Source organism: Mytilus trossulus, unplaced genomic scaffold (genome assembly GCF_036588685.1).
Source record: "Mytilus trossulus isolate FHL-02 unplaced genomic scaffold, PNRI_Mtr1.1.1.hap1 h1tg000138l__unscaffolded, whole genome shotgun sequence".
Taxonomy (NCBI): Eukaryota; Metazoa; Mollusca; class Bivalvia; order Mytilida; family Mytilidae; genus Mytilus; species Mytilus trossulus.
This window is the reverse complement of record NW_026963302.1, coordinates 1,012,672-1,039,269: the sequence shown is the minus strand read 5'-3', so window position 1 is coordinate 1,039,269 and position 26,598 is coordinate 1,012,672. Positions and strand designations below refer to the sequence as shown.

General features: G+C 32.9%; 1 protein-coding gene across 4 annotated transcripts; it reads left to right on the top strand.

Moving 5' to 3' along the window:
• Positions 1–25: 25 nt before the first annotated feature.
• LOC134700349 (prostaglandin E2 receptor EP4 subtype-like) lies at positions 26–25,955 on the top strand. 4 transcript variants are annotated; one of them, XM_063561707.1, is made up of 3 exons: positions 26–142; positions 19,080–19,940; positions 25,324–25,955. In XM_063561707.1, the coding sequence occupies exons 2-3, from the start codon at positions 19,107–19,109 to the stop codon at positions 25,882–25,884; spliced, it is 1,395 nt and encodes a 464-aa protein (XP_063417777.1). In that variant the 5' UTR covers positions 26–142; positions 19,080–19,106; the 3' UTR covers positions 25,885–25,955. The 4 variants fall into 4 exon arrangements, with proteins under 4 accessions (XP_063417777.1, XP_063417778.1, XP_063417776.1 ...); XM_063561708.1 differs by lacking the exon at positions 26–142 and adding an exon at positions 7,224–7,326; XM_063561706.1 differs by lacking the exon at positions 26–142 and adding an exon at positions 15,583–15,800.
• The last annotated feature ends 643 nt before the right edge of the window (positions 25,956–26,598 follow it).

Sequence of the window (26,598 nt, the reverse complement as noted above, 5' to 3'; positions counted from 1 at the left end):
TAACAATAAGTTTCATCAGGAAAGACTATAATGGAGTACAGGAAAACGACTTTTGATAAAAATAAAAATAAATTTGAGGCATAAATAATCAATATCATCAAAATGGAGGAGATAGGCACATTAAACGCGTATTGGATTATAGGTAAGTAACATTATATAACAGGGTTGCCAAATGAAATTGTACCCCAAAAGATTTATTCCACTATGCTTTTGTAATTGGCTTTGTCTTTTCAGATTACAATTGACCAAAATTGTTTTCTAAGTCAATTTGAAGTTTGTATGAAGTAAATGTAGAGTAGCAAAATCATGTTCACTATCCAAACCTGGGGATTATCAAAGAACGTTTGACTTGGGAACCATGCATTCGGACAAAACGTTTTGAATTTTCTTCCTCAATTTTGTGAAATAAAAGCAAAATTTATTTGCAAATCAATTACCAGTTGTTGATTTTACATCCTTTTTACCTTTTGTACATTTGATAGTGTTTCGGTACTAACATAATTTTTGACATATTAGTATTTAAAATTCCCCATATAAAATAAGAAATAACTCAAAAAATAGGTACCTACGCTCTCAGACAATTTTTACAACCTTTTTGGTGATAATGCGTCTGACGACTTGGCATATTAACGCACCCCAAGCTGGGTTTCAAATGTTTAGCGTTTAACGGTCCCGTTGTTAACCAAGAACATCACAGAAAGACATTCTATATACCGTAACTATAAAAATATGATATACTAGTGAGAAGTTTAGCTAGCTATAAAACCTAACTACTAGTTTTCTAAAAAATGAATTACTGTACGAAGTCAAAACATAATAGTTGTTTTCATTCCGTTCGACTGTTTTTGAGCTTTTGATATTGCCATTTGATAAAGGACTTTCCTATTTGTTATTTTATTTCTCGTTTCATTTTCTAGCACTGGGTTTGTACCGCTGCTGGTGGGGAGTTCAGTATTTTTGTTATTTTACTTGAAATTTCATTTTCTACGACTGGGTTCATACCGCTGCTAGTGGACTGTTGATCCCCGGTGGAATTATTAGCACATTAGTCACCGCTTCAGTACTGACATAATTATTAACATATACAGATTTTGAATGCACCGTTCATAAATTACGATACTATTCTAATAAAGATAACCAACTTCTTCAGATGATATTTGGCTATTCTGTTCAACTCCTTTTGCTAACATATTGCCTAATGATTTAGCGCATTTACGCATCCCTGGTTTTCAAATGTTTGGGTAAGAGCGTTCCTTATAAAGGTGAATTAAGAAAAAGCCTTCGGACACAAGAAATGTATAATGTTTTTACTTTGTTCAACAAACTTCTCTGATACAAATAAGGGATAAAAGAATCAAATAATATAACTAAGAAGCGTGTAAAGTTTTAGGCAATTATCATAAATTGTTTTTGAGATACAGTGCGACATGTGAAAAAAAACCACCCGCCTGTTTTAGTTACAAAGTCTCGTAACTCATAAAGTTTTAATCTTGTTTTCATTAAAAAGTATACAGTTCGTTTGACCATCATAAGGAACAACTGTATTAAGTTTGAAGAAATTTGGATGAGTCATTCCCAAGTTACGATGCGACATGTTTACGCCGTACAGACGGACGGACGGACGCCAGACATTTGTATACCATTATACGTCCCTTCAAAAAAAAAACCTAGTTAACGATTGGCATTATCAATGTGCCTTCACAAAACAGAAACCTGTATTTCGATGATTGTCTTTGGTCTGTCATATTTGTTTTCGTATATCGTTTGGTTAAACTGTTCTTTTTCTCAATGGAGTTGTTTTACATTTTTCATGTTTGGGCCTTTTATAGCCGACTTTACGACGTACGATTTCCTAGTATTGATTAGATCCACTCAATTTGATATATATGGATGTCTCATTGGAGGTCGTACCACATCTTCTTATTTTCATATAAACATAACAACAAATCATTACTACGAAATAATAATTCAATGAAAAATGTTTATCGTTTAAAACAAATAACAAGTAACGGCTGTGGCTAATGCGATATTTTGTCATACTATATAGATGCATCAACAAAATTTCTAAAAGAAAGGTCATTTTTAAAAGAATATCAATTGAATTTATTATCATAGGAGACATGTCCATCATGATGGTCCCTCAAACTTGAATAAATCAAGAATGAATCAATAACACAGATGTTATTTACATTTAAGTTGTTTACAACACAAACGATAAAAAGTAAAATCCTAGTTATAGCACTTATATGTTGTATGTTTAAAGCAATTCGTCTATAATTTCGTCTTTACATAATCTAATTAAAACATAAATTTAAGTAAACCATACTCAGTCATAGAAATGTTGTACAGGAAACGCATTTAACCGGGTTTTTTGGCAGGCATTAATGGAGATATCCTTATTATTTCCTAAAATAATTTGTACAAATTGATCGAAGAAAAACGTTCATAATGGACATCGTCGTGTTCAATAAAAGTAGGGAATGTCTTGTCTGACGTCTTTTTTACAGTTTGGTTTGTTAAGTTAGAAGGAGAAAATAAATTCTCATATATTTTTTTATTTGCTTTAATGGTTTTGTTAATTAGGTAATATTCATGCTTGTGTTAAGTTATGCTTCATGTTAAACAAAACAAGAGAGGATAAGCAACATTACTTAGCAACTTTGCTCAAGTAGTACGTGATAAAAAAAGAAGAAAAAAAGAAAAAAAGTGGCATAATTTTGTTTACTAGCAAATGAGTTGTTTAATCGTTATTTGATCCTCAGATTGTTGTCTTTTTATTATTCAGTACATTTGTTTATTTGCCCGATTTCTTAAATGTTTCATTTGAACCGTTATCGGTAAATTTGATCGCAATTCAAATACTTGCAACATGTGTAGTATCTGATAACAGTAATACATACTATATATCAATTAAATATGACACTTTAAGAAAATGCAAATAGTGTCATTACAGTAAAAGTTAGTAAACAAGAGGTAATCAAGGACCACAAGAAAATTCACACACACATACACAATAAATGTGTATTGCGGGACTTCCAAAAATGGTCTTTTGAATGTCATATTTATGTGAATTTGCAGTTGAAAACAACGCTTTATAAGTTTCGTGCGTTCGAAGTGCTAATCTGGATTAACATTGAATTTCATATTAGGAACCCTTTTGTCTTTTGGATCATTCAGCTAGCACTTCAAATATGCTTGGACAATATCACAACTGATCTGTTAAGTTATAATAAATATATACCATGCTCTCTGATCGCAAACGCTCATTACAGTTTGGAGGGGAATGTTTTGCTGAGAAGGGTGTGTTATTACGTAGTAACGTTCGAATTGATCGGAACCATACCGAGCTCTGCGGAAAATTGAAAACGAAAAGTCCCTAATCAGATGGCAAGACGAAAAGCTGAAACATATAAAACGAATGGATAACAACTGCCATATACCTGGTTTAGAGCTAGTGTAACCTCCCACTTGTATGACAGTCGTGAAAAGCCATTGCAGCTCCTCTTCATCGTGATGGGGGGAATTTTGGCTGAGAAGGATTTATCAATGCGTTGTCACGTCCAAACTGATAATAAACTGTTGAACATGTCATGCTCTTTTGACACACAAAGCCGTAGCAGTTTCACTTTAAGAGGGAAATATTTTAGGAAGAGTAGGGTGTATAAATACGTAGCGACGTTTGAACTGGTTGAAGTGATCTGAACCATGTCATGATCTTTTTACGTTAAAACTGTTGCAGCTTCTCTGGTTGAGAGAAGGATATATAAAAACGTATCCACATCCGAACTGATTAGATGTATGAGTATACCATACTATAATGAAGCACAAAACCATTCACGATTTTCGTTGTCAGAGTGACGTCACTTCAAGGTGTAAAAATACACTATCACGTACGAAATGAATAAATGAGTTATTTCAACAAGTTGGTGAATGTGGTAGGATCTTTTAATGCACAAATCCATTTCAGCTTCTCTTGATTGGAGGTCAGTTTGACTATATGGGATAGTAGGAATTTGCGGTATCATCAAGATTCGGACGTGTAAAACTGTAAACATGCGAGGCACTTAAAGCTTCTCTTGGTAAAATATATCAATTTGATTGTGTTTGGTGTATAATAACACAATCATGTCTTATTGTGGTTATTGGATCCAAGGTGCATACCGCTAATTGATAATTGAAACTGAAGCAATGTCATTTAAGTAGGAGGTTAGGCGCTGGAAACAAAACTGGTTGAATCACCACCTTTATTCGACTTGCTTATCTCTAGTCATGACTATGACAGCCAATCGCCAATTCTTTTGGAGGGATTTTTCCAAAATTATCCAGATCAACATAGTCATGACAGTGGGAAACACCTTGAAGTTTCACATTTATTATTTCCTATCCTTGTCACCCTTAGGCTGTATAACTCTGTCCACTGTATAAATTTTAACATGCATTTCATTATCATCATTTACCTGTGTTTAAAATACGAACAGGTTTATAAAATCAATTAACAAGGATGTTACTCTTTAATTTACTATTGTTTACACAAGTTAATAAGCTCATAAGATGTACATTTAGTTGGAATTTTATCTTTGTGAAATGGATCATAATTAACACTGAAGTTAACCATCTGTTGAGTATGTTGATAACTAACAAATCTGTGATAATGGGGGCCGTAGTGATAGTCCGACAGCTCAATGGTCCGACGGTTCGATGGTCCGACAGCTCGATGGTCCGACGGTTCGATAGTCCGACGGTTCTATAGTCCGACGGTTCGATAGTCCGACATATCACACCGGATATGATATAAATAGGTTACACTACAGACCTGAAAATGGTCCCTTCATTAAACTAAAAAATTTAGGAAATCCATTGAAGAATTAAAAAGTTATTTTAGTTTTAATATATCGACACATATACGGGCCCAGGTCATTTCATGTCCACTTTCAGGTCGTTGGTGTATCCCGATATGGACTTCTTAGCCCCTAAGAAAGACCGTATACAATAAAGATCGACTTGTTTTGGAAGAGAAAGTCGCTTAATTACACCACATTCGCGAATTAGTTGTTCAAAGCGTTAAATAAAGAAAGATGCTTATTAAACACAGGGTACATTTTATATTTCAAAAACATTTACAGCTATAGGTATGTTCGACGTTCCGAATCCTCTAGTCCTATTAAATAAACCTTCGTAGGTATATATCGTCTTCATTTGACGTTTTTAATCGGATCTTTTTTACTATCAATTCTGAACGGGCCCCATTCTGAACCACGAGACTTTTGATTGTTAAAAAAAAATTCCGATAAGACAGCTGTGAACGGACCCAGTGACGAGAAGACGGACCTTAGGTCGAACGAACAAACTTATATTAAGCCTTCTGTGTCTTAACACAAACCGGAAGTTAGATTTCTACTCCTATTTGAAGAAATCATCTTACTATAAGCACAATGGCACAAATCGACAATTCTACCAAAATAGCTTCCTGCGGGAGCTTATAAAAGCTCCTACATTTGAGGGAAATTCATTGTTTATTTATCAATATTATTAGTACCATCCAAATTTAGCTTAGCTATAAATGTTTCAGTATAAACCTGTGCGAGACGTATTGTTTATGATCATTCTATTTGGTCAAAGTTGATTGATGTATATGCAGGTGCTTACCCTTCCGGAGCACATCTAATATGATCACTCCGGTTTTTGGCGGCGTTCGTGTTTCTCAAGTCTTCAGTTTTCAGTATTCTATGTTGTGCTTTATGTACTATTGTTTGTCTATTTGTCTGGGTTTTTTTTGTAGCCATGGCGTTGTCAGTTTATTTTTGACTTATTAGTTTGAATGTCCCTCTGGTATCCTTCGCCTCTCTTTTATGAATTGCTATTTCATTTTTATGATTGTTTTTTCTTAGATGCTCAAGACATCTCTCCAAGTGATTTATTACTGCAAACACGATATGGGTGCGTATGCAATATTCGATCCAGTGGTACCTGTATGATACAACACCCAAGTTAAATTACACGTTTTGTCGGACTAAAAAATAATTTCTTTGTATATTCTTGTGATTCCTTACTTACTCAGTTGTTATTCATTAATATTGCTCACTAATTTTCAAGGTTTACGCTTCATATTAAAATAAGACCATGTGTTTGTGATTGCCAACGACACAACTCTCCATCCAAGACCACATGTCGTTAAAGTAAGCAATTATAGCTAGGTTACTGTATGATCTTCAACTTGGAGAATCGGATAACACTATAAAGCAATTGGGGGCTTCATAAAGGGCCCCTTAATTACCAGTATGACCAGTATAAAACAATTCAGATGAGAAAACCAATGAAAGAAAAACAAGCGTGAATATACAGCAACAAACAAAAACCACAGCCGGGTTAAACATTTTTTCTGGATCCAAGATTCCCTTAGACAGTGGTGGTATACAGCACGATAACAAACAGTTGAAAACGACCAAAAATCCGTTAAAAACGACCAAAAATCATCAAATTGATATAGGCCAAATAAACATTTAACAATTATAATTATATCAAATAATTTGATAAAAATTACACAATAAATAAACACAGTACCATGAGTCCGTTTCTTGGTGTAAGTGGTATAGCGTTATCGCAAACATTTCTTTTGTTCTTTAATTTTGCATTTTTTTTTTTGGGGGGGGGGGGGGGGTAACGGCATTTAGTTCTAGTATTTGCATTAGAAGAAGAATGTGTTACTAATCCGTTTGTGCTTTTTTTTGCATTTGTTGGTGATGCATTTCATTAATCAAATATTTTCATGCAAAACTTACTAGTATCTTTGAAAAATATCACAAATTGTCAGCAAAAATTCAGTAGTTTTCATAACTAAATAGTTTTATCAAAAAGTTCACTTTTAAAATTACACAATGTTTAAAGAAAATACAACAACGTGTCAAAACTGAACCACTCCAAAGCACACTGCGTTCCAGTATTGGTCTAAATTTCTCGTTCCATTATTATATTCCTCTTTCAGTCTCATCATCCGTGCTTCTAGATTTCGCCATTTTCTTTTTCTTTTCGTGTAAGTAGTCTGTAGTGTAACCTATTTAAATCATATCCGGTGTGATATGTCGGACTATCGAACCGTCGGACTATAGAACCGTCGGACTATCGAACTGTCGGATTATCGAACCGTCGGACTATTGAACCGTCGGACTATCGAACCGTCGGACTGTCGAGCGGACCCCGTGATAATGATGATGGTGCCCTGTACCTATAGTGACAAATCATTCTAACGGATTCAGGACATATTATTGGTTCTGTCGATACGAGAACTTGTCAATAGGACTTCTGTTATGATTGTAATCATGATTAAAAGTAAGTAACTTTGAACTATACCAGTTCAGATTCAAGTGGATCTGGAACATGAAACATATCTATTATTTCGTGTGACCATCAGAAAAGCAAAATAACAGTACACGCTCATTTCACGGTTTATTGACGACGATTCCGTTTATGTTGTTTAAAGGCCGTTATAAATGTAGTAATATAGTCCGTTTATTGTACTGTATAAAGAAATTTAAAAAGAATTGTTATAAATACAGAAAATGAGATGTGATAGGCCTGTAAATAAGACAAATATTCACGAGAGTCAAAATGACGTGCATTCAAACCACTGCATGTCACCGAAAGGTCTTCAAGCAAATTGAAACCCATACCGTATAGTAAACTATAAAAGGCCCAGGCATGTCAAAATGTGAAACAATTTAAACGAGGAAGCCCACAGCCGGATTTATGTCAAGACAATAAAAGATTGAATCTTAACAGAAAGCAACGACAACCACTGAATTATTTGTTCCTGACTTTCGACATGCAAATAGAAAAATAACAAAAAGATAAGAGACACAATGTACTGATCTAAGAGTACTCGCAGTTACTGTAGGTAGGTAGTTCAAAGCCAAATACAACTAATATATATATAGACGATGTTCTCCCGCAAGAATAAAGCATGTATATAACATCCATTTCCTTATTAAATTGACGAAAGACATAAAAGCAAGAACATGTCAATCTTGAGTGTTGATGTACTTTCTACTTTGAGAAAAAAGTAGGGCAAATAAATACGTTTTTATGGAATGAAATTGCCTCTTTTGAATTTGTAGAAACTGGACTTTCTGTAATGCTTTAGATGTGTAGTTAATTATGATTTTGCAGGACATATACTTGATTAACATAATTAATCTTCATATAATAATAAATGCTATTAGTAGACTATTATGAAGGATATAGTTATCTTTTAAAATCTATTTTTCGATGAAAAAGTGCCCTTAACGAAAAAAACAATTTACTCAGTAAACGGACCAATCTCCCATGTGACCACATGTGTTTTACATACGAACAGGTTTATAAAATCGATTTACAAACTTCATATATCGTTTGACCGGTGTGATACGGGCAACATTTGCGATGCCAATCGTTGAAGACCTTTGTGATAGGTCACAGTGAACTTATAAATGACAGTATATATAAGTTTCTGAAAAAATCGAATAACTCCAGCACTTAAGTAACTGCTTACGTTGGGGGAAAGAAAACTGTTTGATCTACCCGATCATGATCAATAATTTGAAGCATACAAAGAAATGGAGTTCTATTTTATACTTGACTATATTCAACGTTGTTTTTGTTTTCAAATGAAAGATCAAATATTTGTAGTTTGGATTAACAAACACATTACCTAACTGACGTGGTATGGGGATTATAATTGAGATTTGATTATGTTAAATGTGAGAGATAAATAAACTGATTTGATAATTTAATACAAACAACCCCAATCCTACTGTCAATTTGTCAACTACACTTGTCAGGTCTTCATGTCAAGATGTATTCCTCGACGTGTGTTTTTTAAAGGAGTTTAACATCTAGAACAAGTTTTTAAAAACTAAGAGATAGTACAATGCACCGGTCATGTTCTTGCTGCACCCAGTAATAACATAACAACCATGAATACCTTAATGGCAGGTAAGTTTTTGAATAGTTTTAATGTTTCCTTTGTATTTACATGCATGTTGGTTTTCCTGTTTGAATGATTTTACACGAGTCATTTCTTGGGCCCTGTATAGCTTTCTGTCCGTAGGAACCAAGGCTCCGTGTTGAAGACCGTACTTTGACCTATAATGGTTTACTTTTATAAATTGCATGTGTGTTCGATGAATAGTTGTCTCATTGTCACTCATACAACATCGTCTTATAACTATGCAAAGAAGTTTCAATTCTATAGTTTAAATGTTTGGTTAATATGTGTTGTTGGTTTGCTGTCTCACTCTTACTTAACGTTACGTCCCTTGTATTTGTAGTAATGAATTAGTGTATTCTAACACTTAAATTAAAGAAATCCTCGGTACAATTTGTTCAAGGAAGCTAGTATGATATCATGAAGAGGTCAAATCGGCTTGTCTTGGTTACACGTCACTTCGTCCTATTTTAACACAACGAAAGGTAAAACAAATGTGGGATATATACGTCACCGAGACAACAACGTCACTCAATTCTAAAGGAAATACAAAACAAACATAAAAAAAAAGATGTAAAGTTGAACGTACGGTATACAATGATAAGACAAATGTCTTTATAATATGATAAGCTATGAATCACCCTTCGTCTATAAAGGTCGCCAAAAATGTAACAGATATCTCAAATTGAGAAAAGAAATAAGGAATGTGTCAAGGAGACAGCAACCCGAAAAAAAAAGCAAGACAGCCCGAGGCTACAATGGGTACCATTGGTCTTCAACACAGCGAGAAAATTCCGCACTAGGATACAGGCTTTCTCTGGCCCCTCAACAAAAATGTTCTAGTTCAGTGAAAACGGACTTCACACTAAAATCCGACACAAATAAAGGAACTATTAAAAAAAATCATACAAATCTTTTAAACAAAGGCCAGAGGCTCCTGACTTGGGACAGGCGTAAACAAAACTCATCTAGACTATCAAAGATATTACAAACATGAACCGGAATATTTGTTCAAAATCACTATCCTTCCACTTCTGCATAAATCTCGTTATTACTGCTATAACCATTAAAACCGTAGACACTATACATGTAACTATTATATAATACTTTTATGAGGTAAATGTGCGGTTTAAACTAATATTTACATGTGGTCAACGAAACAAGAGACAGTTATTGTTTTAATTCATATTCCGACAGTAAAAATCCATTTACATAAATGACAATTATCAACCAAAACCCGATTGATCTTTGGCCTTTCATTTTACCACAATAATAGTACTTTTAAAAGCACGTCATGTTTAGGACAGCGAAAATCATTTTTGTTGAGGTGAATATGCAGTTTTGTTTAACCAATATGAAATTAAACAATTTATTATTCAAGTTTTGTTATGGCTTTGTCAGTTTGATTTCGACTTATAAAATTGAATGTCTCTATGGTATCGTTCATCTCTTTTTATTTGGCTTTTCGGGATCTGTCACATGTGATATGATCCCTCAATAACAATTAAAGTATACATTTATACTGTTGTCTGGCACTATTATGTGTAGCCATTATTATTCAAATTGTCCTATCTTTTTACAATTTAAATAAATCGAGACATGATAATGGCGGACCTCTGAGAGAACCCCAAAATTACCATGTACGTTATGATCATTGTCGTTCGTCCAAGATTAGAACAGGAAAACAGGAGACCTTTTTCTGTTCAAGTTCCCCAAAAAATGTGTTCAGTTTATACCTGTTATTTGTACAATAGTTTGTAGATAAAACATACATAAGCCTTCTATGATTTCGTGTTTGACCCATTATCAAAATCTTATGGTTGATTGACTTATAACTGTTAAACTTTACTTTCAGTCGCGAGGAAAACGGATAGGCTTCGACAGGAAATCTGAAAATCCTCTCGAGTCGAGCGCTTCAAAACTGTATATCATTCTAACTCGACTAAACTTAAAATCGATGCTTTGTAAATAAAGTCTTGGAATTGTAAAATAAAAGGCTGAGAATGATATATATCCAATTCAATTTAAAAAGTCTACGATATTTTCGCGTTTCAGATTTCGATAATTGTTGTATTTTGTCACAGAAATAAACAAATTATTGTTGTAATGGGATTCTACTCGCAGGAGTATAATTTTAAGAAAAGGCATTTCCCATACAGCTTCCAGTGGTATTGAAACATCGAAAAATCAACAAAACCTTAATTTTTCAATAGATGTCAAAGGTTTTTTCCCAACAAGCAGGGGCGATAAATGCTATTTTCTGTTAAAAACAAAATTGTATATATGATAGGCTATCCTGTGCGAAAACAATCATATTTTATGATTCCGCTCCGGGCTACTCCATTGCATTTCACTGGATGACTCGTTTATATACACTAATGGGAGAAGCTGCATGTGATTTATAACATGCACTTTTGTTATTAATAAAAATCTGCTGCTACCAAACCAGATGCTTATTATTTACCAAAATGTCATGAATAGAAATACGTTCTATAAACATTTATATCTTTTTCTCCCGTAGCTCCTGAAGAGTTTTTTTTATGTGGCTACATCGCGTTAATAGTTTTACTATAATTACAATAACACTTCAATCTAGACCCATCAAAAAAACATATTAACGAGAAATAATCATTGTTCAGATGTTTCATTATATCCCAGATGCATTGTACAGTTTATCAATATTCATTGCTAATAAATTCAATATAACAGATTTATAATGTTGAAACGCGGGGGAATTTTAAGTTTGAATTACTCCTTTTGTCTTTACTAGTCACGAAGCCTAAAAAGTTAAAATGTTTCTGGTAACAACGGTTCGGTTTTGTTTAAAAAGTCGGTTGATTTTAATAAAAAAAACTGTTAGTTATGTCATGAACGTATTTATTTTATGTCCATGGTTATATCATGGGACTGATATAGACACTTCCTTGGTTCTATTATAGCATATCTTTTCAATGTTATCATTAACTCTGTTGATTATACAGTAAACCGAACGTAAAATAAATGCGCTGGTACTTGCTTTATTTCTGTTATTTATAATGAAAGCTTCCCAATATTAATCTCTTTCTTACGGAGAAAAAACATGCAACATATGCATCTGTGGTTCTGTGGTTCTGTGGTTGCATCGGCCTTGTTGAGAAAAGATTAGCTGTATCTGTAACTGTCAGTCTAAATTACACGATTTCTGACTAAACTTTGCTTTTAAAGCTTGGGAAAAGTTAAGGATCAATAGTGGTTACATCACTTAATATTTTAGTGGTTTTATAATCAGCTGTTCAATGCTAACTAATTTCTACAGTTTTTGTTTTAACCTTGATATGTATCTTTTTAATGGATTTAGGAGATTTTGAACATCGGTAATTGCAGTTGCTTCGAATTTGATTACTGTGCGTGCGTTATTTGAGAGAAATACATAATTTAGAAAAAAATCCTTTTGGACTTGTTTTTGGTTGATATCTTTTCTCATGGAATGAAACATGCAAGCTTTTCATCTGGGGTTGCGTCGGCCTTGTTCAGAAAAAATAGCCAGATCTGTATCTGTCAGCCTAATTTACACAATTTCTGTCAAAAGTTTGTTTCTAATGCTTGAGAAAAGTTAAGGATCAATAGCGGTTAAATCGTTTAATCTTTTAGTGGTTTTCTAATCAGCTGTTCGATTGCTAAACTAATTTTCGCAGAAAATGTTTTGTTTAATCCTTGATATGTATCTTCTTACTGGATTAAGGAGATCTTGAACATCGGTATATTTCAGTTGCTTCGAATTTGATTACTGTTTGTTCGTTACATGAGAAAAATAAATAATGTAGAAAAAATCCTATTGGACTTGTTTTCGTTGATATGCTTACCTTGGAAATCGTTACTTCCTAATGATTACAGATCAAATCTGACAAACATTTATAATTTATAGACCATAAGTGCAGAAAATTGAATCTACATCTGCATCTCGTGCAATAAGATAGTCCTCCACTTCAGACAGTTTCATTTAAATATTTAAAACTCGCCTCGCGTTTCAACGTTGAAAATTTAACCGTCTCGAGTGGAGAAATATCGTATCACACTCAACACAGTGGTAGAATCTATATACAATTTTCTGCACTTATGGTCTTTAAATTATAAATATTTTTCTTTTTCAGTAATTTGTTATTGCTTCAAGCTTACACTAAAAATTTGACTTCCCAATGAGCCGTGGTTTTATAAAATGTTACCGTCGTCTCAGCCAATACAGAGCTAGCATTTCAAAGTGAATCATACAAATCTATGTTATTTTAAAACCCCTAACTCTTACATTTAAAGGTAGTACAAAATAAATGTTACAACGACAATCACCATTAACAATTGAAATTCTATCGATTTACGAGCTTTATAACCTCATTTATTCAAAGGTTTAGTACAAACAAACCATTCAACAAAATGCAGAGTACTAGGTTCCGAAACATTAATTTACTTAAGAGATTATTAACAGAGGCTCCAAGGAGCCTGTATTGCTCACCTGCATTTGTTAAGTCAAATTTAGTTGTTATAGTAAAATTATTGTGAATTGCCATAACACAATGATGAATATTTTTAATAAACTGTGTGGACCATATTTCGTGTAATTATTTATTTCATAAAACATAGGTGGAAGTAGTCACTGAAGGTTATAACACATATCTGGAGTCAAATAACAATTTGGACATGCTGACTTATTTGAAGAGCTTTTCTTATATAACATTTTAGCTGTTCAAAGTTTCAGTCTTCCTATGGCAGTTTTCAAGATTATGTTTCAAAAATAATTAGATAAAATCGCAATTTAAGGATAATTATTCATATGGGAAGTAATTTAACGATTTCTGTCATTTTATTGAACATCTTATGTTAAAAAAAAATCCTACTACTTTTTCTCCAAAACCAAACTTTGAGTAGAAGTCGTAAAAAATTTTATAATAACTGAAATATTAAGGAGTCGACGTATACGATTCATCTTTTATCATAGTTTTGTAAGATTACAGCTAAAAATACAAAAATGGTTAAAAATCGCCATTTAATTTCGAATACTATATTAGTCCTATGGTGAGTGAGTTTTCATTTTTATTTTAATATATTATAGCTCTTTTCTAGCTGATCATTTTTGCTTAAAAAGTTTTTAATATAAAAGTAAAAAAAAAAAATTGGTGAAAGTCCTCAAATTACAGTTTTCAAGACAATTGGACAATACTTGCATTTTACCCCTAATCATGATTAGATTTGTAGCCATGGCGGCCATCTTTGAAAGTTTAACAACTACGACGGATGAGGGACGACACACTTCAAGTGTGAAAAAAACATCACTTTAGCGTTTGAAAGATTAGTACATCAAAGCTGTGCTTACGGTTACTGACTGCGAGCTTAAACCCTTATTCGGAATGTCAAAAGACATGATTAATGTCTGTTATCACGATATATTAAGACCGTATGTTGTCCAAGTTGATATCAATTTGGCATGCGATCGAAAATTGTTACGGTCTTTGTGGCCGACAAAACATATAAAATATTAAAAGTGATAAAAGACAAATGTAAAAAAAATGAAATTACAAATAAAAGAATATTCCAATATTCCGAAGCAACCAGAATATTAATGTTAGACAGCTAAAAAAAAGTCATATGTATTTTTTTAACATTTGATGATGATGATTATCCATGATAAATGACATCATGCATTGAAAGCTAGACGTTATCATTATAATTTGAGAGGAAACACTCTCTAATTAAACCAAAGGGGAACTGCATAAACCAAATTTTGACTATATATACAAGTGCAGCCTTTTGGCACCAAGAATAAGAAAATTAGCCATTGAATATAGACAATGAACTATTGGATATGAAAAGTAATCTCTTGTCACATATCGATATCAGGAAGTAATTCGCCGCCCTTTTCAGTAGGATTTAAGTACAAGTGTTCTTGTGGTCGCTTGTACTTTTTAAGTGTTTAATTTAACTTGTGAGAAGATCAAATATATATATTCATTTTCATTTCTATACGCGTTTCAGTGTTTCTTGGTCATAATTGGTGTACGTTTTTATTTTGTAATAGAAGCTATAGCTGCATAGCTGTGTGCATACTTTCTGTCTTCTTCAAATTACTGTACGCGTTAATAAAATTTAATTTATTTAAATGATCATATGATGGATTTTATTTGAATTAATTATTATATAATACACATAAATTAAATAGTTTGAATGTATTTAATGATTATATAACGGATCTAATTTACTTCAATGAGATTTATTGCAACAGAAGACAAGTTATGTCAGGAACAGTGATACTTTCGAATTGTGTACTGCCTTTAGTTTCTAACAGTGGTTTTATTAATTGCGACTGGTCATTCCATAGTACAGTGAGGGGATTATAAATTCAAGCATTCCATCGTATACCAGCATTCTTGATTTTGTTTTGGCAAAATGATGAGTTTGGATGCGATTTGTAATCGAAGTCAAATCCCATCATAATTGATAGACAAATATAAGTTTAATTTAATCATCAATGTAAAAAGAAATAAATCATATGACCTATTACAAGTTTAAAAAGCGTAGTGATAGTTGTGTAGCTACTTTGATAACACGGAAATTTGTGGTTAATTTGTAATTTATGTATTAAGTACTGTAGTCGTTCAAACTAAGTGTGTAGAAGTTTCCATCAAAAGCTTTTTACAGATGTTTGATCTAGGGGGAATATAAACAGAAAACTTTCGATGTTATGGAAAATCAATTTCAGTCAACATAACATCATATGGTAATCGCGTAGATCGTCAAATTTGATAGGCAAATAACATAACGATAAAAAGTTAATTTGTAACGGAGTTATTTTTGTTGGATTTACTCAAGCAAGGTACGTTGAAATACTTTTACTAAAACTATCAATAAACGCCTTTTTTGTCAGAGTTTTAGTAGTTACGAAAAAATGTTGACCAAAGTGTGTTCTTGTGGGAAACATGGAATATAGAAAATGGGTATTATAATTAATAGATTGGAGCACACCGATAGGTATAGTAAGATTCATTCAAATTTTACAATTTATTTGCGTCTTTGTTTATTTGTTAATCCATTAAAATGCTATGAACATTTATTTCAAATTGCTACAATGTACACGCTCTGTTTAAGACGATACACGTTTTAAATCTTGTCGAATAGTTCTCGACAATTTAATCATAAGAGGGTGTAGCATTTTTTGTATTGCCATTAGAATGCATTGATAGTTTCTTAATGATAAAACAAACTATCTAGCCTAGGTAAACAAAGATCATTCTTTATGACTTCACTGGATAATGGTTTCTGTCTGGGGAGCGGGGTGTCCTAAGCTTATTACAGTCAGTGAGTTGTTACTGTTAATGACTGGCGCGATCCTTTAGCAACAAATTTAGCAACAGCTATTGAAAAAGAACAAAAGTTATCTTGTTAACGACTCATGTTGTATGAATCTCACAAAAACGAACGTCGTATTTTATTTTATTTTTACCTCGCATGCATATAACAATCTGGGGTATCGAATATTTTGTGATAACAAAACTTTCCTAGTTCCTAGATTACTTAACATAAGAACCCATAAGGACAAAAAATAAACAAGTAATTTCGGTTAACCGCACATTAATTTCCGTGGGTTCCAATTATTTTTTTTATGTTTGATTTCGTGGTTTCGCTAAAGATTGCATATAAGTTCAGGGAAATTTATAATTCGTTTAATAGCCTTTAACCGCGATAGCCACGAAAATTAACAATCCACGAATAACAATTATGAAGCCACAGTAGATATTTGTAAGTCCACTACGAAATTACCTACTAGTAATTTATATGTGTGAGATAAAGTTCAAATTTATGATTAGAGTAGTTTCCATACTTGCCAGTTTATGATAAATGAGAAATTCAAACCCCCCGGAGAGAAATTAGATGAAAAAAATATTTATGTTGGGGTTGTATTTTTTAATCTTCAGAGATATTTCTTTAGTAGCGTATTAAAATAATAAAACTATCTTTCAGTAACTATGAGTACCCTTTAATCGGTTCTTTGTATGTTATTTGTTTTTGTGCTTACAGTATCGGTCTACTGATCCAATTGATATTTAAATTGTGTATGATGTGTCCTGCATCATTGTCTCAGATTAAGAGGAGGGTTGAGCTCACACACAAACACGTTGAACTCCACAACATTTTTGACATGTGCCCGTCCCTATATTCCAATGGTTACCGTAGGTCGCTATTTGCTATAATTGATTTTCGATTTTTGTTTTTGTCAAACCCAGGCTTTTCTCTTTTGAGGTATTTCACATTTTGATACCCGAGGCTTTGTAAAACTTATATAATTTACAGTATGTATTTTGCTCATAATGCAATATGTTTCTATTTGGCAATCATCCGCCTCTCTTTATTACTGAATATTACATTCGTGCGACAGATTATTAGTCAACAGATATTCGATATTTTTGTCATATTTTTTATGTGACAAGCTTTTCCTGTAATGCAAACGACGAACTCTACTGACAGGTTCTTAATCAGCGAGAGACAGTAAATAATTCACCGGATAAAATTTACAAATCATCTTTATAACGAGGAGTCTCAATTTCCACTATGAATGCATTAAGTAATGATTTTTCAATTATCAAAATTGTCAGATTATCATATGATAACCTTTAATAATGGATTTAAGTTCATTTAGGGCATTTATATTATTATTAAGCCTTTGATTCAGCCAGTTATAGTTTAATAATGCATATGTGCATTACAGTACAGAGTAGCAACTACTTCTGATTGCACAGGCACTTGTCTCAAATTTCCCCCCTATATACCTTAACATAACTATTAAGTTATATAATTATATTAGAATATATAGGAAAAAATGTCCGACACAAGTGCCTGAGTTTGATTGCTTACGATGTACGCTGTCAAAATTGAGATTATCAACGGACTGCTTAGGTGGTACCAATAATCAAAAGACACTGAATTACTAATTAAGGTCGCGGTGACTTTTATAAAAATATTTCAAATAATTTGGCCAGATGTCGCTGTTAGGGTCCATTTCTGATTGTACTGTCCTTATCTGTAAATATATAGGAGTCTTTGTTGGTCTCTCGAGTGACCAGAGATTGGCTGAACAATGTTAGTAAATAAAATTTCCAATATAATACAAACTCTCTTATTTCTCATGTCAAGTATTTGATTATTTTGATTAATGACAAATCGTGTTATAATAATGTTTGAATTGCCGTTAGGTTTGGAGAGGAATGGTGTACTACACATTGTTATTATACTTTTCTGTACCATTTCTGACGTCAATCATGGAAAAAATGTGCAGTTTATTGTCCTTTTTAATTTGAAAAAAATGTGTTGGTGTGATTGTCAGATCGTTGTTATGTACAGAAATGGATTATTAGATATAATTAGAAAGTTAAGCATCAGTGTCAGTTATTCCCACCTAATAACTTAAATATGGTAAGCACATAAACGTAGATACTGTAAGCATTTTTATACGAAATATATGTATACTGTCTGACATGTCTAAGCTTTAAAATAGCATGGAATCTCAATTTAAGATGAAACGGCATCCTCTTCGTCTAATGGAACATATTATTAAGTTAAACTTATAAATAATGTAGAACAAAGTGGTCGATTAAGCCAGAAAAAAAGACCGAGAAAACGGATGAAGTTCAGCTAAGTGTAAAAGTTTTTTTCTTATTCATGACTGAAAAATATATGACCTTCGAATGTATCGCACTGCCTTTAAAATTTATGCGTTATTTATAGCTGTATTTTTGTGTTTATTTAATTTTTGCCTTTTATCTATACGTAGTATGATTCATTTCATGTATTCGTCTGAAAATTACAAAAAAATCAAATACATGACTTTCTATTTAACGTTTTCAACTTGAACAGTTGACCTGTATGCAAATAAATAGGCCTAACTTAAATTAAAATAATCGTTCGATCTGTATTTTCATTTCTATAATGCGACGAGAAAAGGCATACTGGTGCTTGTTTTAATTATTTGTTTCTTCCTTCGTTTTTTTAAATCTAGTTGATTTTATTGATAAAGGTATTTAACTGTTAAAGCGACCTGTCAGTCACTTTTATAAAACTTTAACATGAGTCGAATTCATTTATACATTTTGAATTTTAGGTCCAGTCATCAAAGACGATTTGAAAGATGGCGCTACTGAATTTGACAACAATTATTAACATGACAGATCGAACAGATTTAGGAACGTTATGTGCAAACTGTACCACAACTAAGAATCTGTCTATTCTCACCCCTACTCTAATGATGACAACAGGCATTGTGGGAAATATACTAGCACTTGTGGTTTTATACACGTCATCAAATGAAGCTAAGAAGACAGTGTTTTATACTCTTTTGGCAGGACTAGCATGTACGGATTTAATTGGCATATGCTTAACTAGTCCTATAGCAATTTTAGTGTATGCTAATAATTTAAAATGGGTAGGAGGCAAGCCTTTATGCTTCTACCATGCTTTCGTAATGATATTCTTTGGAGTTGTGACGCCATTATTAGTTTGTACCATGTCATTAGAACGCGTGTTGGCTTTGCGATTCACATATTTCTACAAAAGAACAGTGACAAAGAAGAAAGCTGCGTTCGTAGTTGGTGGATTGTGGTTGTTTGTTATATGTTTTTGTACATTGCCATTGTTAGGCTTTGGGAGTTACGAGAAACAATTTCCAGGATCTTGGTGTTTTCTGAATTACCATCGGGAGAGTACTAATGATATAGGATATGCTTATACATTCGCAATTTTTAATATTCTTGTGATTATAATAAACTTGTGTTGTAATATTGTTGTGGTAGTGACACTGCTTCAAATGAGACAAAAAAGAATAGTCCAAAATTCACCGTCCATTGACAGACGACACGGAGCCAGACGATCTAAAACTTCCATTAAAAGAGAGATTGAACATAGCTTAGTGATCTTCTTGTGTGCTATAACTGCCGTGTTTACTGTTTGTTGGCTTCCTATTAATGTAAGTATAAGCGTAGGCGTAGACTGAAAAGGGTGCCACTTCTAAAAAGTGTGAAAGTAGCAAGCAAAATAAAAAAGCAACTTTTAACAACTTAATATTAATTAAATAATCATAATTTAATCATTTGCCTAACTATACGTCTTATAAGATCTGGGTCTACCTTGCATGAGCGGGGTTCTAGCTCTCAACCTTTGTTTTGACAGCATAGTCAAAGTCAAAGATTTTAAAGATAAAATATCTAAAATCTGGATGGACAACTTGATTATACATTTAAAGTTGATTGAAAAGGACGTCTAATGATCTAAATTATGTTTTTTTAAAAGAGACGTGAAATTGTGGCCTTCTGAATTCTTTGTTTCGAGAATTGCTCAGCCACTTTAAATTACATAATCTGTAAAAGAGAGATGTCCTTATAGCTGTACTTGCCGACTTTATGACCGCTAACAGAAAAAAAAATGTTCAAATATTTATTGCGAAGCTTGTAAGACCGAGCTTTTAATCATTCTTTGCATTGATCAAATTAAGTAGCCAAGGTTAATTCAAAATATTTGGGGAAACAGGGTGTAGGCTTATGTTGAGTAAATCATGCGTATCTGCAGCATAGGTTGTCTTTAATAGATTTATAGTACTTATTTGCGTCGTGTATCCACATTTTATGATGCTGGTTAATATCTTGGTTCCAGAAAATTATTTCTTATGCAAATTAGTACTCTCTCGGTGAAAATTATCACTTAAGAAAACTTATCAGTACTGGAAAACATATTTGGATATCAATTTTATAGTCATTTTTATATAAAGTTTGCATTCTGTATGTACTTGGCCCTTGTCAGGAGCCTTTAGTTCAGTGGTTGTCGTTAGGTCATATCTTATATTTGATTTTCGTAAATTGATTTTCGATGTATTGTTATGAATTAGGCCGTAAGTTTTCTTAATTGAAATGTTTCACATTCTTAATATAAGGTTGCCTTTAATTGCTTACATCATCAGTGGGACTTCATTGGAACTTGGGTGAATCATTGGCAATCATACCACATATCAATTTTTTTAATATATATTTGGTTCCCATTTAGAAGAGTAAATAATCATCCCTGTCTCTATAGTAACCCTCACTTTAAAATCCAGCTTGTACCAAGGTTCAATACTATTCGACTTCAACATTTGTTTTATGATAACCAATCTCCAATGCATACGCAACACGAGAATCAATTAATATTAATGAAATTAATCGAACAAGATGTCCAGATATCCATTACATATTTCTGCTGAGCTGACGGTGCGAAACCATAAAATTTGATATTGTTGGAAACATTTTGTAAACGTCAATAAACATAATTAAATATCTATGTAATACTAGCCTTAGCAGTACACTGCTAAATAATAAACAGCGTACTAGTATTCAAATTCAAACAGAGATGTAGGCGATAAAAGAGATGTTATTCCGATAGGTAAAAAAACAAAAATAAGATAAAAGTTATTTTCAACTTGTTAAACAGCTAGTGTTTGTTAAGGGTGATGTGATGTCATTGAATAAAAAGTTGTCGGGTTGGTCTAAGTATACCCGTACACACATGTATTAAACTTAAGGACATTTTGAATAGCAAACATCACATTATTCGGGTCAAAAAGTTTGAAAAATTTATGTTTTATAAATGTAACAGTGAAAAAACGAATATCATATATTTGGGTTTTGTTTTCTTATAATGCACTAATTGTACCTTTTTCCTCGTCCGAGGCCAGGGACAGACCCGTGTTATACCAACTCATGCTGCATCCGTGACATTGGGTTGTAAAAGACGAACGAACATCGGTTAACTCAAATAACTTCCACATTTTTAATTAAATTGATTGATTATTGAGTGCTTTACGTCCAGTGGCAATTATTTCACGCATTTCAAGGTCAAATTGACCCATTAGATAATACAATGAGTAGGTTCTGACATGGAAGGGACGAACGGGATGAAAATTTGGAGGGTCCGAGGTAAGAGACGACACGTATTATTCACAAACTTCTGCGACATTCGTGACATTGGGTGGTAGAGGCGCGAACACCAGTGGACCGGTGTGTTGAAACTTAACACAGCTGACTTCCCATATTTCTAATGTATTGATTGATTGTTGTTTACTAAATACGTTCAGTGGCAATTATTTCATACATTCTCAGATCAAATTATCAGATAATACAATTAGTTTAGGTTCTGACAGGTAAGACGAATGGGATGAGAGGCGACGAGAAATTTGGATTGACTCCGAGAACTGGGTTTGTTGATTATGGGTTGAAATTGAGATTGAAGGTACTGCAAGTTCTAGTGTGACATTGAAGGTACTGCAAGTTCTAGTGTGACATTGAAGGTACTGCAAGTTCTAGTGTGACATTGAAGGTACTGCAAGTTCTAGTGTGACATTGAAGGTACTGCAAGTTCTAGTGTGACATTGAAGGTACTGCAAGTTCTAGTGTGACATTGAAGGTACTGCAAGTTCTAGTGTGACATTGAAGGTACTGCAAGTTCTAGTGTGACATTGAAGGTACTGCAAGTTCTAGTGTGACATTGAAGGCATTCAACCGACAGGTTGGATCATATTTAAATTTCTCATTTGATTGGACAAATGTTGCACTAAAACGTACATTTAATTTTTGCAACGACTAGACTGCTGGACATGAGAAGATTCCAGGGATGACCTTTTTTCTGTACCGCAGTTAACCGTTTTGGGTTCACATTTTCGAAAGTAAAAAAGGGTCGAAGGATGTTTGCGTTAGTTTGATGTAACACCAAATTAAATTCAAGCATATCTTCGCAACTATACTTTTTATGTCAGTGATTAGTTCATGTTTTTCCTAGGTAGTTAAACGAAAGAAGATTTTTTTAGAAATATTTGTTAAGTGAAAAGGATTTACTGAAAATGTGCCATAAAAAAAGTGTTATTTCCCCTTAAGGAATTAGTTTTATTGCATTCAAATCGGACCAACCATTGCAACTGAGATAGAACAAAATAGAAGAACGCCAAATAAAACTCATATGAGAAAATGCAATGGTATTGGCATTGTAGGTAATGCTAGTAAAACATTTAAAAGTTTATCAAACAAACAAGTCGTTTGTGTCAAAAAATTATTAAAGAACATCTTAAATTACTTGGTCTACTATTATAGGAAGAAAAACGTCGTCTAAATATCAGCATGCATGTTGAAAATTACTTTCAAGTGTTGTTTTGTTGGATCACCATCGGAGTGCAAGTCACTAAACGAATATTTTATCTACCGAATGATCATGTATATTTTTAAACAAAAACAAATGACTTTTCGGCATTTATCCTGAAGTGTTTACAAAAAAACTAAATTGTGTTGGGTTTTTTTGCTGCTATATCAATTATAAAATCAATACTTAACTTTAAGACATGAAGGACGCACTCATGTTCAGTTATTATAATGAATAGTTTTTTCTACCATGATCAGATTTAAATACAAATTCTAATCTAATTTGAATACACCTGTCGTACTTGACTTTTTGACTATGTCATATGGACTTTAGTTGGGGTGGTATAAACAATAAATTCCAACTTGAATAACAACTATTTATTCAAATCAGAATCTCGTGGCAACTAGCATGTATATAATAGAAAAAATCCCATAAATAACTGATCATAGTTCCAATCTGATTTAAAAACAAATCCTATATCCACACTTTGGATATACAAACGGAGGTTGAACAGCAGGTCCAAGGAAACAGTTATCGCCCTTTGGTTTTTGTTGTCTTTACCTTATCGTCATTTGGTTTTGTCTACAAATACCGTCCCAAGTGTGAACAATGTATAATTTGGGCTTTTAATTTGGTACACTTTCCCAATTTATTTCTTGATATTTAGTGCATGAAATATTAAGAAGGGGTGAAATTGCATGTTTAAAACATTTGGGTGCTGAATCTTCATGTAAATTAGTGATTTGGTCCAGTTCAAAAAGGGCAAATTTTATTACGTCTGACGCTGTCAAACTTAATTTTAGACCCACTCAACTCAATATTTTGAGTTAAAGGTGGTACAAGTTTCTATAATTTTGATATTTTTGTCCTACTGGTAGTACAACACACTGTCAAAATCTTTTTGAGATAGAGCAGGTGCGATTTTTATTAAATTTGAATTTATTGTCTAAAAGAAATGCACTACGAAATAACTGTGTTCTCGGGCCAGCAATAGGTGTGCAACTCCTACTTAATTGAAAAACCAGTTATTAAAAAAAATGTATGGTAAGACAATTATGATAGTTTTGTATAGTCGTATAGAGAGTAGAAAAATCATAACTGTCAAAGGAGAGAAACTGATTATAAGAGAAACGGGGTTTATCCAAAACTTCCAGATATTTTTAACACTGAAAAATATTTAAAAATAGAACTATTTACACGAATTCATTTGAAAATATCAACACTACATACACAACAATAATTGTAGTTGGACATTTACTGAAAGCCAATTCATCTGTGCAACGTTTTATGTATTACAATTAATGAATATGCAGGGTATACTGTGAATAAAATTAGTCAGCGAATAGCAATTGAAATCTGTGGTCTTTGCAACTGTCTATAGATATGGGAGAAAGCGAACAGCCTACATATGTAAAAATCTAAAATAAATTGGATTCCTTCGAAAATAAGGCTACAAGAACACTTTAATATCCTAGAATTTAGGTTCGTATACAACTGCTTTATTTTTTTTCCATTTTAAAACAAAATAAACATACAAAAATTTTCATTGGATGTATGCAAGTGATACATTCTTATCGCAAAAAAAAGAAGTCTGCTATTCGACAATATTCCTCCGAGAAAGCAAAAAGATGAGAAACAGCAACTGTCAAAAAGAAATAAGAACATGTGGTATGAGTGCAAAAATGAGACGACTCTCCGTCCAACTCACAAGTGTAAAAAATTAACAATTTTAGGTTAAAGTACGAGCTTAACAGAACAGCTTGTAAAAAGGGCTACTATTCAAACAGGAAAACCGACGATATAATCTATACAAAAAACGAGAAACACTTATGAACCACACCAACTAACGGCAACCACTGAACAACTGGTTCCTGACTTGGGGCAGGTGCAAACAAATGCAATGGGTTAAACATTTTAACCGGCACCAACCTTCACCCTAACCTGAAGCAGTAGTGTTTCATTACAACAATAAAAGACATGCTAATGTTTTGATTTGTAGTTCTGGTATAAAATTTAGAAAAGCACTGTCATTAAATTATTAATGTATTTTCTTATAAAATTGTCAACACGTGGGATGTTTAATTTATCGTTTCCGTTTTTATTTTACTTTAAGCTTCCTGTATTCTTTTCCTGAATAAAAAAATATCGACCATTGTTTATTAATTGTTTATTTTTGTTATTTTTAATTTCAGATAAATGTTTTGGTAAACCAGATAGTCCCACGTAGAAATAACACCATTGACTTGTTTGGTGTTTTGATGGCAGGTATAAATCAGATTTTGGATCCTTGGTTATATATTCTGCTCCGACATTCAAGTTTAATGAAAATATTAAGACATATAAAAAGATTTTTGTGCAAAGAAAACATCACGGAACATATTCCACCGTACGTTATTAGTAAGAAAAATGACTGTAATACGTCACAATTTGACGGTTCTTTAGAAATCCGAGTCGTTTGTGATCTCCCAATCAATGACAATGTTAGTGAAAGCGATGACAGTATGACAAGTACGTCAAAATTAATTCAGGATAATCTTGAACCTCATCCACCGTTTTTTAGATCATTATCAGTGGGTAATGAAACTCCTGAAGAAACTCGAAATGATCAACATTCCAATGTTAAAGAAATAAGTGATCGTAATATGAATGGCATCTTTCAATCAGATATATGTCAAAATGGAAAGAATATTCAGTTGAGGAGGATGAAGCGCTTAAATAGTTCGCCAGCCGTCTTCTCTCAGACATTTTTATGAATCAGTCTTGTAGGCAGCACTTGACAATCTACTTCTCATATGAATCAATCAAAATAAATGTTATGTTTTCATTACAAGTCTTTTCATAAGCCATATATTATGTTTGAAATTTTATGGGTTTGATAAAAATTGTTATACATGTAGTAAACGGTCTGTTGGAACACCTACTGGTCATCTATATGAACGGTGTGGTGTTAATTTTTGCAATGCATTTTCATGTCTATATAGTTTTATTAAATGATATGAGCAAATAAGCCCTAATACGGATAAATCAGCATGTGCAATACTAAAAACGTGCCACTGCTCTTCGAACAGGGCCAATACAAAACAAAAGCGGGAAAAAAGCCGTATTAGCCCTAGGGCTCACAAGCCCTAGGGCTCATACAGGACGTTCACTTCCGGTTTTCAATTTTCCTACGCCATTACTTAAGTTTGGAAGTTTCGTTATGCATAAAAACATTTGTATAATATTTTTAAAATCAAAGTCATAAAATAAACAGGTTAAATGATGTGCAATGTTTTGTAACGTCTTAAAAAGTTTAGAAACGGAAAAAACAGGACCAATACAGAAAAAGCGGAGAAAAAGCTGTATTGGCCCATGGGCTAATACGGGACGTTCACTTCCGGTTTTTAATTCTCTTATAATCATTTAATAAAAGTGTTATGAACTGGCTGTTTCTGTATTGGCACTGGTATAGATTATCGGTCAGCTGT

Excerpts from the sequence above, each read along its gene's own strand:
- LOC134700349 (XM_063561707.1), top strand. The coding sequence starts at position 19,107 with ATGGCGCTACTGAATTTGACAACAATTATTAACATGACAGATCGAACA. Across the intron at positions 19,941-25,323 it reads TTTGTTGGCTTCCTATTAAT|ATAAATGTTTTGGTAAACCA; the intron begins GTAAGTATAAGC and ends TTTTAATTTCAG.